This window comes from Pygoscelis adeliae, unplaced genomic scaffold, assembly GCF_000699105.1.
Source record: "Pygoscelis adeliae isolate BGI_AS28 unplaced genomic scaffold, ASM69910v1 Scaffold24, whole genome shotgun sequence".
Lineage (NCBI taxonomy): Eukaryota > Metazoa > Chordata > Aves > Sphenisciformes > Spheniscidae > Pygoscelis > Pygoscelis adeliae.
Window position 1 is genome coordinate 4,203,081 of NW_008824806.1, and position 19,715 is coordinate 4,222,795.

General features: G+C 35.2%; 1 protein-coding gene across 1 annotated transcript in view; it reads right to left on the minus strand.

Annotated features, from left to right (window-relative positions):
* Positions 1 to 621: 621 nt before the first annotated feature.
* NCAPG (non-SMC condensin I complex, subunit G) overlaps positions 622 to 19,715 on the minus strand; it is a 32,911-nt gene continuing 13,817 nt past the window's right edge. The window contains exons 7-21 of the mRNA XM_009324070.1: positions 18,436 to 18,585; positions 15,893 to 16,033; positions 14,604 to 14,727; positions 13,142 to 13,231; positions 12,801 to 12,980; positions 12,226 to 12,336; positions 9,978 to 10,097; positions 8,224 to 8,460; positions 7,714 to 7,895; positions 4,828 to 5,002; positions 4,242 to 4,403; positions 3,190 to 3,361; positions 2,138 to 2,221; positions 1,612 to 1,687; positions 622 to 748 (exon numbers count right to left, since the gene is read on the minus strand). Of these exons, the coding sequence (XP_009322345.1) occupies positions 622 to 748; positions 1,612 to 1,687; positions 2,138 to 2,221; positions 3,190 to 3,361; positions 4,242 to 4,403; positions 4,828 to 5,002; positions 7,714 to 7,895; positions 8,224 to 8,460; positions 9,978 to 10,097; positions 12,226 to 12,336; positions 12,801 to 12,980; positions 13,142 to 13,231; positions 14,604 to 14,727; positions 15,893 to 16,033; positions 18,436 to 18,585 (2,131 nt within the window). The remainder of the gene's footprint in view (positions 749 to 1,611; positions 1,688 to 2,137; positions 2,222 to 3,189; positions 3,362 to 4,241; positions 4,404 to 4,827; positions 5,003 to 7,713; positions 7,896 to 8,223; positions 8,461 to 9,977; positions 10,098 to 12,225; positions 12,337 to 12,800; positions 12,981 to 13,141; positions 13,232 to 14,603; positions 14,728 to 15,892; positions 16,034 to 18,435; positions 18,586 to 19,715) is intronic.

Here is a 19,715-nt window from a genome sequence, read left to right on the forward strand (position 1 = left end):
AGCGTGGGCTTATCCTTGGGCCGCAATCCCATCAGAGATACACCTGCTGCGGCACAGACATAACCACGGCCACAGATGCTTCGAGATGTGCGTGACCTGGCATGGGCTTATCCACGGCCACAGGCGCTTCGGGGTGTGGTACTCCTGCGTGGACTCATCCACGGGTCACAGTCCCTTCGCCTCAAGTTCACACTGAGGCAAGGCAAGCAAGCCCCATGGCAAGGACAGGAGCCTGCCAATTAATAACCACTCCAGGTCAAACGTTCTCTCTGAATAATATTAAATATCAAAACAGCTTTAACTACTAAGTATTTACCACCAACAGCAATTTTTATTTGCAGATAAAAAGCATTCTTCTCTATAAAGTAAAAAAAAAAAAATCAAGTTTTGTTCAGATAATATTTTAATATGTTTTTTTTATATGAGTGACAGACTTCATATTGGGAAAATCACCAAAAAGCAACTATTTAAAAAAATTAAGAGTTCCTAGAAAGATCTAGAATTATAGATGATCATAATATTAAGAGAGTTACATATGACTAACAACAAAACACATCTCATTTTTCCGAGTCTGATATTAACCACCAGCATGAGCAAAGGACGCTTTCTCTCCTTTCGTCTTCATTCATCTGCTTCTGTATTCAAAAGTCTTGAAAGATTAATTCTTGTTTTTTCAAGTGCCACTGTTTTTGCTCGTCTTGAAGGCCTTGATCTTGACATTGGGACCAATTCTGGAATTTCATCACCACTGAAATGTAAAAATATTTTAAAGTAAGGCTAAAACGACTAAGCAAACTGAAGAGTTTTTATATTAACAAACTTGAAACATGGTCTTAAAGAGCAAAAGTACTTCTTACCAAATAGAAACTTTTTATTTTTTGAGAAGAATATATTAACATTTTCCAAGTGATATAGCAGTATCAGGGAAGATAACCAAGTGTTAGCAGTTCCAAAATAAGCAAAACCCCCAAAAGATTAGGTGGTATCAAAGTAAACACACCGAATAGGCAAATGGGAATGATTGACCCTCGTCACCCTAAAGTCCATGGATTACCTGCTTGAGAAAGAGTGAGCACAGCTGAAAATTACAAAGATGATGTCGTTTTAATGCTTATATCCTACAAGATCATAAGGGAAGGAATGCATTGTGTATATTCACTTATGAGTCATTTCTAGAAGCTTATCAACTACGTGTTGAAAAACAAGCAACAGGAATGTGGCAAGGAAAAAGAATTTGAATAAAAAAAAAATTTGATTCCTCCACAGAACAGTTATGAAAAAAAGCAGAAAAAGTGATTGGAAGAAGAGCAGTAATGTAAGCCAAAAATCTAACTTTTGTCAGCTAGAATGTATGTTAACTCCATGCACAAAAGGTATGTTAAAAAAAAAAATTACAGGCTCTTAGGCAATAGATACTAAAATGTGAAGCTGTCAAACCTGCTATTGTTTCACAAGTACCAGTTTAAAGAAAATTTTTTCCTTAACTATTTATCTGTGTATTAGGAATAGAGGATATCAAAGATGCAGGTTTTGGGAAAGAAAAACTTTTGAATTAAGTTTCCTTGCTAGAACAGACATCATGGTTTTGATGGTGGAGAGAAAAGGATTTACCTTTCGGTACCGCATTTTACAGTTGTGCCCGTTTTTCTTCTGCTCACAGACCTCACTTCTGCTGCTTTCCGTTGTCCTAAGTATAAGCAAAAGTCTCTTTTCATATCATGATACTGTTTATTTTCTTAAACTAGTTTTGTGTCTTTCTTCAGTGTTTGATATTGTGTTGAAACATACAAATAGGCAGTCACCACAGACAGAATGTGGTGACGAAACAGCAAAAAATCCACAGGGTACCACTTCTCCCGTAAACACCTGTACGCTACTGTAAATGACTGTGGCCAAATTATCTTGAAATCCTGTAGTCAGACTTTTTCCTTTATAAATCTGTGTTGTTGGCAGAGGCTAGTAGCACAAAAATTTCCACAAAACAGACTATTTTAATCTTTTAATAAATAAAATTTTAAAAACTACAACTGAGTATGAAGACTGAATGGTTTTTATATCTATAGGTTCACAAAAAGTTAATATGAAATTATTTTATTGAAAACAACTAGTACTGTAGCCAGAAAAAGCTAGTGCATACCTCTGCCAGCTTTGTTTCTCGTGGATTTCAACTTTGCAGCTGCTTCACTTTTAACTGGAGTATGAAGAACATCTTTATTATTTTCTGTTAAACAGAATAGCACATGCAAAATTCATAAATAATCAACTTCTAATTTATCCTAAGTACCAGTATTTTAAATTTTGGCTGTTATATAAAAGAGCCGCACAATTTTAACCCCACTTTTTCCTTAAACTAGAAATTACATAATAAGGCTAGAAGGAAGCTTAAAATGTCACTCATCTGTAACCCTGCACCAACGTAGGTCAATCATGTAAACTATTCCTGACAATCGTTTAGCCCCTTCCATTGTGTCAGAAGGCAAGCAAGCGGGGCGGAAGACCAGCTTGGCTGAACAGGGAACTCCTCGTGGAGCCCAAAAGGAAAGAGAAATTGTATGTTCTCTGGAAGCAAGGTCAGGCTTCGCAGGAAGAATACAGAGCTGTGGTTCGTATATGCAGGGAGAAGACACGGAAGGCCAAAGCTCAATTAGCATTGAAACTGGCCAGTGCTGTGTCAGATAACAAGGGTTTGTTAGAAGTATGTTAAAAGCAAAAGGAGATCTAAAGAAAACATTGGACCGATACTTGTTGAAGATGGTCACCTGACTAATAGGGATGAAGAAAAAGCAGAGGCATTCAATGCTTTTTTTGCCTCAGTCTTTAACGATACCGATAGACCTTGGGCTGCCCGGTCCTCTGAGTCGAAGGACCACAAGTGTGGGAACAGCGACTTGCCATTTGCGGACATTGAAATTGTAAGGGACCAGCTGTATCAGCTGAATGTCCATAAGCTGAATATGAGCCAGCAGTGATCAATACCAAGGCGGCCAATAGCGTCCTGGGTTGTATCAAGAAATAGTGTGGCCAGCACAAATATTTAAACCGTATGCGTATTTACTAGATGTTATCTTTTCCCATTTTTTCAAAAAGTAGATTAATTTAATGGAGGAAAACTGAAACTTATTTTCATACGCATCTAAACAAGTCACTCAATTGTATACCTACTACTAAACTACACCTCTTCTGAATTACCTTCTTCATTTTGAACAGTATTTTCAGATAACGTGATGTCAGTTTCCTGTGTCCCTTCAGAGAGGCCTGTTTCCTCAGTCCTTTCAGAGTGGTCTTTGCCTGCATTAGGATCTTTCATCAAGTTCATCTTGATCTTCTCAATAGCTCTTTGACACATTTTATCTTTCACTTTCTGGAGAAGAGACATTTAATGTTAAATGCTACTTAATTTTACAACTATTTCTTTTATCCATTAAATTTACCCACTAATAGGACTAGTTGAATTTACTGTATGAAGGATATGATGCGTGACATGAAGATGATTAGTCAAGTTGAAAGGAGAAACACTTTCTCCATCAATACCAGGCACTGAAACCCCAAAATACTATTTTTTTTTTTTTTTAAAAGGAAGCCCAAAAAAACATTAAAGCAACTGGACCTTTCCAGCTGAGTCCTGGAGCATTGCTACCTCTGGATGATATGCTCATAGTGGATCAGCATTCTTTTCAACATTTCGATGTACCATTGTCTTCCTCTGTCACACTCCCAAATTTTACTTTATTTTTTCCCATATTAATAAAAGCCTCAATGTAAGAACTGTCACATCAAGTCTTGTAATCCCTTCCCACTTCATCTTAAATCAAGCACCCTTTTCATGTTGCCTAATGATCTTACAGTTACGTCGTAAGTTTAGGCGTAAAATTTCAGCTGTTAATAATCCAAGATAAGCCATCCAAACTGTAAAAGACTTAATATTGAATTTTATTTTAACGTAAAAAAATTTAACTACACCACAGTTATCAAAAGAACTTACTGTACTGAAATGTATCAAGCTGGGCACACTGTTTCACACTGGTTTTACTATCTATGGTAGCTGAAATACGTAAATTATACAGTGATATCAGCTCAGATTTTTGTAAATGACTCATCAAAAATTAATTTTCAAAGACTGGTTAAAACAGAAATTCCAGTCACAATGTCATAGTAAACAAAAGGCACTTCATTTTTAAGTGTATCAGAATATTAGATTGCTAATGATTAAAAAAGTAAGAACCATGTTATTTATGTACTACCTCTAGAATCTCATTGAGCAGAACCAGAAGATTCTCTGTGGAAGAACTGCTGAGTTCTAGTGAATTTAAAGCTTTTGCATAAATACGAACATCTGGTGCAGTTGGGTCCATCAAGATTCCATTGCAAATTTTCATTGCTAAACTATCATGCACTGTTAAGTCCTGTAAAGGAAAGAAATCAGATATCAGAAATTTCGCTGGGAACTGTTTACAAAAGACAGCAATGAGATCATTCTGATTTAAGCAGCTAATGACTAATTTTACACAGTAAACATTTTCTTAAAATGCAGTATTTTGAGTACATACACCAACTGATTTTTATAAATACTTTTCCCAATATAGACAATTAGGCATGGTGCAAGTTCCTAATAGCATTTTTTAATTGTAAGAAGGAGGGGAAATTGGCAGGGCGGGGGCTGAAGGGGGAGGTCAAGCTGACATTTCATTACCTGAACAGTCACTCATTTAATCCAGCTTCTGACACTAGGAATCTCAGAGAGGCCCAGACAGCTAGCAGTAAGTGAAGGGAGTCAGTTCTTAATCTCTAGACACAAATATTGCTTTCCTCCAGTTTAACACACCGTACCTGATAGTCCTGAGACTTTTTAGACTGAGGTTTCAGTCCACTTGGTCTGGTCAGGTCCACTAACAGTTCAGAAACATTACTGATATCTATTTCAGCCAAAGGTGAAGTTGCAGGAGCATTTAACAGCGTTTGCAGAGTTGGAAGATAAGCTTCTTCAAAGCATTCCTGGTTAGACCTGTTTCAATGGAGTCAAACATTAGTAGCATAATGAGACAAAATGAAACCTTAATTCACCCCTAAATTTTCTCTTCTATGATGGAAGTTCACAGACCCATTACAATACATCAGTCAAAGCAAAGTGGGAGCAGCCGCCTTGGTAGAGACAGCCAGCAGGATCAAGACATCAAAACTGCTTACAGAACCAATTTCTTTTAAGTTTTAAAACTTACGTGAAATACTATTTGCTAAGTAACACTTCCTGCCTCTGAACAGTTTGAAAGTTCACCCTTACTACTGAAAACCTAAGTGATATATACAGACATATTGTCTCTTAAGGGACAGAAATACATTTCTCTAAATCTTTTATTTAGATCAATCTGTCTTCTGCTCATTCCTCCTTCCTGCTAGCTTTTTTCTTTGGGGATACTTCTCATTGTGTAAGAAAGCAAGGAAGCCTGGCAAAAAAGGCAGTGGTTAACAAGATTGTTGGAAGAAATACTTGTGCTTTCTTTTCTCAGAAGAGTTAATAACTCCAGCCAAGCAAGCCTAAAAATCACGTTGCACTTGGTTCTGCAGCAAGTTGTCTAAAAAGTGTAGTTCCTCAAGACAGGTTGAAACAATTTAAAAGGTAAGGTGTCAAAAAGTACAAGGTACTAGTTGGTGAAGTGAAGCCTTTCTTGTTTCTGATACTTGTTAACCTCCTGTTCGAACCCAAATAACTACAGGAGAAAACTCAGAAAACAAATAATTTCAGAAAAGCAGATTGTTTGCTGCTGGATTATTGAGCCAAATCAGCTGACCAAAAGACCTTTTGAGCACTAAAACTGGGACAAGAAAGAATGGAAGCAAGAACTCTCTGTTTCAGCAGCTTTAAGGCTTTAGATTGGCTAAAGCATAGCTGAAGTATCATTCGGATTATTTCCTGTAAATTAAAAAAATAAGTCTAGTAGCATATAGGTACAACACAGAAGTTTCTCCTCTTAGGCTGCCAGAGAGTTTATTACTCTTTAGAAAACATTCCATGAATAAGAATTGTTGACTGGTTACAGGATCCTGTCCCTGTTACTAGCGTGCCATGCCACTCTATTGACATGACAGAATATTTATAGAAGTCAGCGTCAACATTTTTTTCCTCACACAGAGTTCAAATATTTAATTTCAAAAAGTAAGCCTCTTGATTATGTCTGTGACCGGATGGAGAGGTTAACAGAGCAACACCCAGAAAACAAATGGAATTTTTAAAATTAATACCAAAATTAGGTATGAACCTCAGCCAAATCTCATTCATTACATGAGTTTTCCTTTTCTGAATGGCAACTTTGCAGACAGTTCTGAATTACACATGGTAATTAATAATTCTCTTCTGAAAATACAGTATTGGTAACCGAAGACACTCCATGATTCATCTTAAAATGAACCGTTTGTGATCCAGAATGCAGATAATGTTTAGATAGAGAAAATTAATGAGGTTTCCTAACTAAACAGAGATTCCAAATCAATGAGCCAGACTAAGATTTAGGATTTTTTCCGCTGATTTTTCTGATTTTTGCTTAAAGCATACACCATGTTTTTCTTTTCAAAAAAAAGATCATCTATGAGGTGCTAGAAGGAGTTGCTTCATTTTCAAATGACTTTGAAATACACAGAATTACTCAGGTGGGCAATCATTAGGACTCATAATAAAAAAAAAAAGATATTCACAGGGTCAGAAGACAATATTCACAGGTAAAAGATTATCAATGTTAAAAACAAATTCATTACTCAATGTCAGAGATACTGGAAGCATGTCAAATTAGTTTTTCTGTTACTTATTTTCAAAAGAAATTAAGTAGGGAAAACACCATTCTGGAGGAGACTGGTTTTTGTTGTTTTTTTTTTTTTTTTTTCCCCTGACAACAGCAAAAATACATTTGTTCGGGTTTTTTCCCCTCTCCAAACCAGCTCCCCTTTGAACTACTCCTCTTAACATAGCAATTTATAGGCCATAAAAAATTTAATTCAATTTGTTTTGGAAAAATAGATAAGGTAATATATAATATGCTTAAATTAAATCTTAACCATAAAAAAAGCAGAAAAAACTCAGCTAGTTCAGACTGACTAAAACCACTAGCAACAACTGAAAAGCAAGTTAAACATTTTTTTCTTTGAACAAGTGAAAGGAGATGAGAATTACTATTTAAGCTCCTACGCCCGTACATAAGCTCTCTACCTCCTTTGCCCACTACCAAAATAAACAGATTTTGAACCTCCTGTGAATTTAGATTGCAGTATTATTTGTTTAAAAACAAAACAAAACCAAAAAGAAAACCCAAACCACAACCAACCAGCCTGCTGCTTTGGTATCTGCTGGGCACCAATTATTTTCTTTTGAAGCATTCATTTTAGTGACACTTCAAAGCCTACCTGTAGTGCTCAACACCATAAATAAGTAAAGCACATCTTTTTATATTAATCTTTTATTTAGTATCTTGAAGAACAGTTTCAATTATAGACTTAGGAAAGAAAAAAAGTGGAAGTCCACAGGGGTAAGAAGGAATTAATGGAAAGTCTTCAGAATAGTCATAGGTTGAGATTATGCATATTACTTTTGAACATACATAGGAGGCTGAATTAGACCTTTAGGTCTAATTTGCATTTGTGTAATTTCTACTTGTGCAACATTGCAAAAGGTTCCTAAAGCTGCTAGAACAATGTATATTTTCACATAATAATTTACAAAGGCCTTACCTATTCGCATAAGCAAATAAAGGGAAGAAAACCCCCAGACAGTGTCTAAGCCGAATATCCTCTTCGGTCACAGGATTATACCACAACAAAACAAGACGAGAAAGAAGCTTGGCACTAATCAGCCTCCCAGAGAACATCAGTTTGGCTATGCCTTCTGCAGCTTCTGTCCTGAGTTCTGAAAACTGAAGAAAGAACTGATCATACACACAACACAACCACCAGAGCGTTTTTCACTAATACTCTATAATAATAGTCTACATCCTGTTTTGCCAATCAATTCTCTACATTCACAAATTTGCACCTGCACAGAACCCAAAACTAGGTCAAGAGTAACGTTAGTCTCTATCAGTGACACAGTTATAGTCATTTTCTGGAACAACTATTTTAACATTAAACCATTACTTTCAATTACACATCATGTAATGTTCACATGCAACCTAATGGGATGGTAAAACTTCTGCAGAAGTCGTTTTAAAACAAAACTAAGGCAAATTTTATAGTATTTCTTACCTCACTGTCTAGGAAACCTGAAAGAAGCTGCAGGAGGCTGTGAATCGTAGCAGTCTCTTCTTCCTCCTCTATTGTTTCACTTTCTTCCTCACAATTTTCAGTTCTAATGTGTGCATATTCACTTTGAGAGTCGTTGCCTCTTCTGGCTTTAAATGGCTCAATCCCAAACAGCATTAGTTGATCAAAGATTGCCTTTAAAGCACTGAGCTTTACCTTTATATTATCTATTTGTAAAACCTAGGTTTAATAAGGAAGATACATACATACATCATCTTACAGTAGACCACTGATGTTAACATTAAGCATAATAGTATTTTTTGCTTTAATAAGATTGTTTAATTTGGGAAACTTTTTATAATACTTGGGACAAATTTTAGACTTTAGGAGGCTGTGATATGAGTTTAAACCTGAATTTGTAATATAGTCTAGGAAATAATTTTTCAAGTCATCTATGCAATTTCCATTACATAAAATCAATTGAATTTCACTGAGGGAGTGAGCATGCATGCGAGATGTAATTTTATTGTTCAACTTCTAAACGACATTTGACAAACATTTGCCTATAGTAGCTCCTTAGTGCTAGGCACTACAGAAAAAAATACATAAGACAATCCCTGCTCTGAAATACTGTATAGCTTAGTTAAAATAAACAGTATGTAAAAAGACAGCAGGGAGCAAGAGAGTAATAAAAGTCAAAGTTGCATAGGTTACTATATGTATTACAGTTCAAATTAACATTCAAATAAAACCATACATAGTGAGTTAGCCTAGAGATCCTAGACATGTTTAGTCCAACACTCTGCTTTTGATGGCAGCCTACACAAAGAATATGGGGTTTAGTACCTACAGAAATTAATTACTTAAGTCTAAACTCTAAGCTGCTAAAACAACTGAAATCCTCCCTAAACAAACAAACTGATTTTTAATGAGACACACTCAAAGGCAGATTAAAAACAATAGTATTTGCTAACTTTTGACTGACAGGTCCATCATCTTGTCTGAGCCGAGCATATCATCTCAACACCTGCTGTCAGTTCTCTTGAGTGCGTACATGAACGCACTCTTAATAAAGCATGATAGCCACCTACATTTCTCTCAAAGCCAGAGTCTGAAAAGTTAACAATAGCGTCATCTTTTATATAATTAGCTCAGCATCAGAACATTCACCACACAGGTGGGAAATGTGGGTATTATGGCACCCAACATGTTCCATATTCATAGATGTTCGGCCATGCTATCGTTTCTTGGTTTGAATATTGCTTTATCCTCTAATTAACAACTCTTACTTAATCCATGCAAAATTAATAATTCAGAAATTAAATCAGGCACCCGAGATCACAGGTAAGTATGTAACAGAAGTGAAAACCAGTCACATTTTTAGTTTGGTTTCCCAAAGAAGGAAAGCTTACAGAATCCTACAGCTTCTCTTTTTTATGTTAATAACATGAATACATGACCAATTTCATCCAGATTCATAAGTGAGACCTTACAGATAAAGAATTCTTACAAACTTTCAAGACAACAGGTGACCTTACAAAGGAAAGGCATGCTACTACCAAGATACAATATAAGCTTGAATACTATTAGACATCAGAAAAATCTACACGAAACCACAGTCTCTAGATCTTTAGGAAATCCGGAATCACTGGTACTCAAATAACGTGACCGTGTAGAATAGCTTGTTATAGATACAAGACTAGTTTTATTTACTTAGCCACACAGACCATCGTTCTATTTCCCATCACATATTTTACCTGTAACAGCAATGCAAGCTGTTGTCGGGCAAATTCTTTGTTCTGAAGGGCACAGCAACCCAAACACAGAACTGCCATATTTCTCACAGCTGGATGGACATTAGTTATGCCAGGAAGTATCTGGAAACAATAATATTAGACTTTATAGTTGTAATACATAAATTGAAAATAAGAAACTGAATATTAAAATGTGCTTACCCTGAAACTAAAAATAATTTAGTTTTGATACAGGATTGGAAAGTGGTAGCTACTATATACTCTGTTTATCTAGATATAAACAGAAGCAGATTGAGTATGCTGTTTGAAATCAGCAATAAAATAATGGCAAAAGTCATGAGTGTTTTGCTTTGTGTCTGTTTTTAATAAGTATTTATTTTCAAACAAAATTGAGTTGACCACTCATTATGAAATATAAAAAAAAAACCAAACACAACAACAAACCTATACATTTCTTCACAAAGACATTAGCATTCTTGCAGAGAAACAATACCTAGTTCCAAGTTGCAAAATACAGATGCCACTTTTCCATGCACTTGGAATAGTTTTGAGAAGACAATGGTAAAAATCCACACATAAGCAAAGCCAGACTAGATACAGGGTGAACGCTACAATGGGATCATTTTATATTTTTGTATTTACTAAAGAGTTCAAGTTTAAACAACAACAAATAATGTAAGATGTGAAAATCCAGCAGGAACAATACGAAAGCAGGATCTTGGAGAAAGAAAAGTGGAATAAACAACAAATGTGAAAATTAAAAGACAGACCTAATGAAAAAGAAAAGGTCTCTGGGGGACACACCAACACTAACGAGGATTTCTGAGAATACTTCTATACATCTGAAAGAAATCAGGTGTGGTTCCGCTACATTTAAACTAATCTAAATTGGTGTTGCAATTTTCTTTGCAGTTTGAATTCTAAGAATGCTCATACTGAGTCAGGTCATCTAGCCCATTGTCTCATTATCAAAAAAGATCAAAACCAAATTCCTATGAAGTATTACATAAACAGACTAAGTACATACTTCCCAAGAATTCTTGTCAAGGTCCCAACAATTTGCAAGAGAGCTGGGAGGCTGTTCCTGTCTACCTAATCACTCCATAATATTTATTTTTCTTGAACTTGCTCAGTCCTCCTTGAAATTTATGCAAGTGTTCATCACACACACATCCTGCAACAAGGAATTCCACAGATTACATACTACGTGAAGAATCAACTCATTTCATTTGTTTTGAGCTTGCTAGTTGCTAGCTTTATGGGGTGATCAACCAATCCTTATTCACTTTCTCCATAACTCATGTCTTACGACTTCTGCCCTCTTTCAGACCCTACCCCTAAGTCCTCTCTTCTCCAGGTTATGAAGAGGTAACCTATTTAGTCATTCTTCATACAGAAGCCATTCCATACTTTTCCTTGCTGCCCTTCTCTTGACCACTTCCAATTCAAATATAAACTTTCTAGATAGATGGGATAAGAATTGCACAGAGTATTCAGATGTGGGTGCACCATTCATACAATGGAACATTACTTTTTTTCCATTTTGTGTGCACGCTCAGTAACAGTTCAAAGTCTGTGATATTTAGAAATGTTCATCTTAAAATCCATACTCTTCACAATGAAAACTAGGAAGTATGTCTTGTAGACTGTAAGAGGCCTCTAATGCCACTGCCTTATTTTTCAATACAGAAATATTTTGGTCTTTAAAGTTCCTAAGAAAACAGAGGGGCTTGGGGGGGGGAAGCCCCCAAACATCCTTCCTTGTACATGGAAGGGATGAGAGAAAGGTCTACGAGTTCCAGTCTTTGCTAGATGAAAAGCTTTTGACTAGCAGGAAAAAAAAACCCACACCCTAAAGTTCTCTATTAGAGATCTCATAACTTCAGCTGATAGAAAATCCAAGTAATTAAAGTACCAGCAAGGGCAGTAAGCAGATGTCTAAGCATCACACATGGCACAGTGTAACTCAGCACTGTCCAACACTGTCATACATTAGTCAAATATTTACTGTATTTCTGTTTTATTTTAGTATCTCTGCCACAACCAGTTCTGGCATAGGAGCTCAGAACAGTGTATCTGGACTGCGTCTCCAAGACACTAGGTTCTGGGAAGGTTTAAAAGCACTAGACACAATGCTACAGATATAGCAAAGTGATTGTGAAATAATCACACACCATCCTGCCAGCACCTAAGGGCCAGCTATGATGTATCCATTTTTATTATAATGTAAACAGTATTTATTCCTACATACCAGAGATTCAATGATTTCATTAATGGTTGGACCAATTCCTTTAGAAAGGGACATGATCTTCAGAAGCTCATAACACATCATCAGACACCTCAACAGTGTTTCAGGATCATTCTTCAAGTAGGTCAGGGAAAAGAAAAAAAAAAACACGTTATTAATACAAATGGTGGCTATGATAAGGAGAATGGGGACATTAAACATAATTTTTCTCTACCCAAGTAAACATTTCCTGTCCACTACACATTTGTTGTGCAAGAATATTAATCAAAATCTGTCTATAAACTATGATGAAAAGAGATTCAGGTTCACATTTTCAGTTAGTTCAGAGTAAAAGCAGAGAAGACCCTTTTAGAATTCTTTAGTTACTCAAGGACAAAGGAGCAGTTTAATTGCAATTCATTTTTTGTTAGAGCACACCATCAGCTACTATACATGCAGAAGGAGAATACTAATACCATAAATGTTCATTTTCAATTTTAAAAATTTAGATGATACAAGGCCAAACTACACTTTCTTTTAAAACTATGAATAAATGTCAAAACATAACCAGCACTTGGGAATACAGGAAGGGAAGAGACCTTCTCCACACGCATTTCTTTAATTTCAGGTTCCTCTGCTTCTTTTATCAGATCATTTTTTCTGTGTTCCAACTCAGTTATTTTCTCTTTTAATACTGATGCTCTATTAAAATCCTGCAGAGTAATGCATTCTTCCAAAGCTGCTTTTGCTTCAAAAAGTTTCACTTTTATTTCAGCCAACTGAAATACAAAGTAAAAAGAAAATTAATATAATACCATAACCTTCGTAGTATTAGCCAACAATACACTATTGACACTAGCCAATAATACACTACTATATAACACTCTTACTAGATGGATATGCTTAAAAATATTTTTCTTGTTAACTAAAATCTGCTTACCTTAAGCTCCCGCTTTCTTATTTCAGCAGCATCAACAGGCTGGTCGACTGTAACAATTGGCTCACGAACTTCTGATATAATTTCTGCAATCTGTTGTTACAAGCAGTATATTAGTGCCATTAATTTCAGCTCAGATGTCAGATACTAAGCATTTAACTTTTCCAAATTTAAAATACCATCCTTCTGAAAAAGTATTGAACATGTGTGCAGTTTCCCTTAACAGCTAATTCACTGCAAATAAATCTTCAATTGGACAATACATAGTCTAACCATGAAAGTCTAGTGTTTTCTACCATTTAGCTAGGTAAGTAAGAAAATAGAAGACTGTGTATCTATCAATAAGTTAAGCAGTTTCTATGCCAACAGTTCACAGGCACCATCTCCTCTAGATCTGAACACATACTTTAAAAAGAATTACTGGTAACGAGAGGAAGGTTTTTCATCTGTTACTACTTCAATCAAAAGACATCTAAGAACACTATCATTTAAAGGTCTATAAACCACCATATGTAGTATAAGAAGCCACATAAGTAATTTAATTTCAAGCCAAATACATGCATAGAACTAGAAGCAGAACTAGGCTGAGAGTTTTTCAGTTGGTATGGGGTTTTCTTTAAAGTCAGACCCATTACGTTAATAAAAACAATTAGATGAAACATGAGGAAAACTAAAGACTGAATGAGACAGGGTAGTCCTAATTTGATTTCTCTTGTATCAGATCACCTCGGTTTAACTTTAACTTCCTCTCAAGCTGTACCAAATCAACGGAACGTATTGAATCGGTGTATTTCACTAGAATACTAGAAATGCACACATTTACTATTACTACTGCACTATAATCCTAAGATTACCATACTTCTTCCATCATAATCATGTAACAAACCTATATCCTAGCTTTACCCAGTGGACTGAGGTTTTCCAAAAGTGGTCTCTGCCCTTAAGTCCAGGGTTCATTTAAAATATTTGAGCAAAAACAAGGTTCTATTTTTCCAGGAGTCAAGTTTAAATAATTATGCTGTATATAAAGACTGTACTATATAAAATACTTTTCTTATAAGGGTTTTTAGTACCTATCTCAGCTACAAGGAGGGAAGAGAAATCTGAAACCTGGAAATGTACATTATCCTCACTTTGAATGTTCTAGTCAAAACTGTTTGGATCTAATATGACAAAGGATTCTGAAACAGGCTGTCAAAGTGTAATACTTTCCTAATGTGAGGATATACCAGCCAAATCTCTAAAGATAAAGATCTTTAGACAACCACAAAATGCAGCTATGCTAAAAGAAAAAAAAAGGGGGGACGGGACCCAGATGATGGGACATGACACCACACGACATAAATGCTTTTCCAAACTAAAAATATTTTAACTTTTGATATTTCTGTTATAATGCTTCGTAAAGGCTGTTTGATATACAGGGAAGGCAGAGCCTAGAAAAAAATGAGCCTTTAGAATTACTTACAATTTGAATCCTTCTGTCATCATCCTCAATGATACTGAGTAATCTTTCCGCAAGCAGAGATATAAGGGCTGTTGAAGTTGCAGGTAGAATGAGAATCTTTTGTAAAGTAACTAACAGATGCTTTCTGCACAAAAGAGAAAACACCCAAATAATCTGTTTTCTTATTTAAGAAAACGGAAGACATAAGAGTTAATATTTTACCCACTTTGAGTTAGTGTGATGAAGACTTTATAATACATAAGAGAAACTTCTCTATAGCTATATTAACTGCTGAATATATTTTCTTACTTAGCAATGTTTGTCTCTTCCTGATTTTACCTGATTTCTCTTGATTAGGAAATGCTGAATTTTTAAATCAGGTGTCACTACTGTCCAATGAAAGGTCATACCAGCAGAAAACAGAGTATCAGTACTGCAAAATGCTTTCATAGAAATCCCTGGAAACATTCAAGGTCAGGCTGGACGGGGCTCTGAGCAAGCTGATCTAATTGAAGATGTCCCTGCCCATGGCAGGGGGGGTTGGACTAGATGACCTTTAAAGGTCCGTTCCAACCCAAACTATTCTATGATTCTATAAGTTATCTGGCTGGAAACTAAAAAAAAATTTACAAGTTAAACTATCCTGCCAGTCTGGCACACATATAATGCATTCCACTGAGAGTTTGAAATTATTGCTGTGTTTGTACTATCATCACTGCAATTTTTCATAAAATGCCTGTGATGGTATGAACTTCCAAATTTATTCACTCTTATTACTTCACATCAAAAGGCTGTTCAAATTATAGGAATGACTCAGTTAACACAGTCCAATTCAGCTTGGAATCTAAAACATCTGTAACCTTTTAGGCCTTAGCAGACTGGGCTTAAAAACATAAGAAACACAGGCTACTTACTACAAGTCATCTGCTGAGAAATATAGATATATATATAAGAAAATATAAAAGGAGATTATATCTCTTTTGTTCGTATCTTTTATTTTTTATATACTACATTCCAAATGAACAGTCTTGTAACTTTATAATCTCAAAAATACGTTACGAAAACAACTGAATTTGTTCTCCCCAAACAATGTTGTATCTGCATTAAAACTCATTTTTCCATAAAAGTAAGCAGACAATATTTGGCACACTTTTGGGAACAATTACATTAGAGAGACTGTGCCTTTTTTTCCAGCTAGCATTAGAACCATATTTTGTCTGATCAGGTTATTTTCCCAACAAAGACTCTATGCCTGTCCACAGGCATGAGTGCCATACGCTTAGTAACACAGATTTTATATTTAAGTTTACCTTCCTCCCTCTTCTGTGGTATCCATGCAGCCTATGATAAGAATCAGTTGCTGGCCTATAAATTCTTTTGTCATCAGGTTTTCAAAACAAGTAAAGTCTTCTCTTTGTTCTTCACTAAGAACTGGCATGTTTTGAAGATAACTGAATCCAAAAAGAACAGATATAATTACATTCAGAATCATTGTTGGAAAGTAAAAAAAAAAACAAACAAAACCAAAAAATCCAAAAAACCAAAAACCACCCCCCAAGCAAACAAAACCCTAGAACATCCATCATCCCCCCCAAAAAAAACCAAACCAAAAACCCCACCACTTTCCTGTCCTGTATAAACAAGCGGTTACCTTGGTTACATAAACCTTAAAAATTAATGTCTGTGTTCTCCTTTTCATAGATTAACAGTTCCAGAAAGTTATTTATACCAAATAATGTACAGTTTAAGAATAACACACTTCATTTAAAAAAATCCCTTGTTTGAGAACGCAAAATAGTAAGAAACAGAAAATGACAAATTATGCTTGTACATGTGATTTCAGTTCTGCACCCCCGCATAAAGGCACCATCTTAGGACTAAATGTATACATGTATCATTTTTCATATCTACAACTAGTATTTTTCTGCATATTTAGGTACTATGTGTTGTTCTACATATTCAGAAGTGTTATATTGCCTACAAGACAAAATACAAGAAAAATCATTAAAGTGTGCAATGAATTTTAAATTCTTTATCTAATCAAGTATGCCATCACGGAAGACCAACAATCTGTTGTCAGATACACTCAGCCACAGAGCGTGGAAACTGTAATCAGTTTTTCCCATTTCTTTATTTTTCTAGAGTCATCGTTCTTTTATCAAAATTTTATCCATCAATGAGAGCATGCATGTTCAGAAAATCTGCAGTGAAACATATCATGTACAAAATTCAATACTGAATATAATGTAATAATAAAATTCAAATCCTGATATGAGCTGTGAAAAAGATGCTTATCTTTACCCCAGTTTTGCAGATACTTTTCAGCAACAGCTATTAAATTTAGCAAGTTTTAAAAATTTCTTCAAAGTTAGGACAAAAACTTTGCACATAGTTACTATTTAAGAACATCTGAAATTACAATAATGCAGGCAGCTGTTTCCGATCATTTAAAAATAGTGTTACCTGCACCAGATAATACTGAAATATCTAAATGAAGCTTACAATCCTGCATTTTTTCTTAAGTATCAGTGATGCGGTTTCCCGCTCCTCCTAACTGATACTCTCACAGTGCAAATAAAGACTTGGATTGTACAATTGCAAATCTTATCTGAAACAACTGGTGGCACAGGTCACCAATGAATAGTTTAACAGTTGATACTACAAACAGCTACCAGCAAACCTAATTAATCTTACTCAGCCTCTTCCTAAACAGGAAGGTAATTGAAGGCATTTAAGTAAGATCAGATGGAAAAAAGAAAACCTTTTTTTTCTGGAGAACAAATGTTTTATGGACTCTTAAGTTAATTATGAATGAATAAATTTACACCCACCAGACTGGATCCACATTTCAAAATTAAGGAAGCACAGACACTTCATTTATTAAAAGTTTATGAAACATGTTAGCACATTCCACATTGAAAAGTAGCAATGACTTCTGTAAGTACTACTAGTATACACCCACCGAAGTGAGAAAATAATATGCATCTTTTTAATAGGAAACATCTATCAAAACAATGCATTTTTCAGCAGATCTGATTTATAGTCATTTTAGGAAGCTTCACTCTACATTTTGCAAGGACAATACCTTAGTTAAGATTTCTCAGCATTCTCCATGCTCACAAACATAAATTCTGTTCAAATTTTATGTTAAGACTAAAGTATCCCACTGAGACAAAAAAAATTTACCTTTCTTCACTTTGGTAAAAAGATTAACTTAACAAAACATTCATTTTTTTCCCCAATTAAATGTTCTGTAATTGGTTTATTTAGCAGCTCTGTTACTGCCTTCAAACATAAGTTTTTGGGAAGCATGCCTGCCTAAGCAGGGGAAAGAGAAGGGAATGAACTTTCAATTTCAAAAAACACTTCTCTTGGGGACAGCAGCCAAAATTTTATTTTATTTTCACAAATTACAACAATGAAAAAAGTATCCGTTTCTGCAAGCTCTAAAAACCTCTTTCTGCAAGCTCTTTGCAAACACACAGCAACCTGTATAATAACAGATGGACAAAGGATAGCTGCATATTACAGAAAAATTATTTTATTACCTTAAATGGCAAAGAATTATACGCTATTGATCTAGCAGTCCATCTGGCTGATAATTCATGAGAAAGGACATTTTTCAAAAATTGTTTTCAAGTTATAAATTTGCTTTATACAGTTTTTGTTTAAAGGTAGTAAATCCTCTCAAAACATCTTAAAAAAAGTTTAAGAAGAAATTAAAAATCACTGTTCAAGCACAACTTTGGCTTTGGAGGAAACCTGAATAGTTGAATAAAAGAAATATTCTCTACTTTTAAAAAAAAAAAAATCTATTTTAGTGGTAAGGGATTTATTTTTAAATGCAATGTACCTTAATAAATAATCTGCATATATAGCTGGTTCTGGCAACATTTGTTCTAGTAAATCTTCACCTTCTTCACCTTTTGATTTTAGATATTCACAAAGACATCTCCAATATAACACATTCTCAGCTGTTAAGTCTTCCAGTGGAATCAGTTTTCTAAACAAAAATAAATAAATAAATACAGAGAGATAAATAAAATAGGGTCAAAGATAACAAATGCACAGAATTAGATTATTTCCTAAAATGAAAATAAAATCCTTTCAAAGGTATTCCCCACAGAAATAAAGACTGACAAAGTAACTTCCTCTTTCTTAAGTGAGGAGACGGAACTCCCCGAGTCTCTCACTACGTTGCCCTTTTCAGTATTTTAAATCAAGGCTGTTCATATCAGTTTGCAGAAAGATTCTGCTCAGGCCTTCAGACCTCCTAGAGCAACCACCCAAGTAGTTTAACTCCGTGAAATTTTGTTATCACTGTACAAGTCTGGAAAACTGAACTCCATTAATCTGCAGAAATGCAACAACTGCATTAAATTATTTTTCAGCTTCTGTTTATGAATTGTTTCTTCCATTCTTAATACAGGATCTTCACACAATATTCGAGTAGTAATCACAGTATGTCAAATGCAAAAAGTAACAGAACTGCTTCTCAGCATCTCTGTAAGCTCATCCTCCATTTACCAGACATAGGACCCCCACTCCTTTTTATAATCATAGTCTTTTCCATGCTACGCGTGGCATATAATCTTTGTTTTCAGAAGCAGAACATGAAGTTGTGCATTAATGCTACCTCAAAACAGAAAAGACAGAGTACCACTGCCAGTGGTACTTTTCACTCCCTTGAATTCCTTTTTGCTTGCAAACTATCAATAACAATTCTGTTTTTCTTTTAGGTCCCTCATACACACACAAAAAAAAAGAAAACAAAAAAACCCCAGCAACATGTAGATGAAAACTGATCATTTGATGGCTTCTCATTAGTCTGACAAGTCTTTATTTAAAAGTAAATTTAACAAACAGAAATCATAGACTTCAAAAATGTAAGCATTTATCAGATACTGCATCACTCAAGCTGTAGTCAGAAACTTCATATAAGAATAAGCCTAATATTTTCCATAAATCATAGAATCATAGAATCATTAAGGTTGGAAGAGACCTCCAAGATCATCGAGTCCAACCATCAACCCAACACCACCATGCCCACTAAACCATGTCCCTAAGTGCCTCATCTACCCGTCTTTTAAATACTTCCAGGGATGGTGACTCCACCACTTCCCTGGGCAGCCT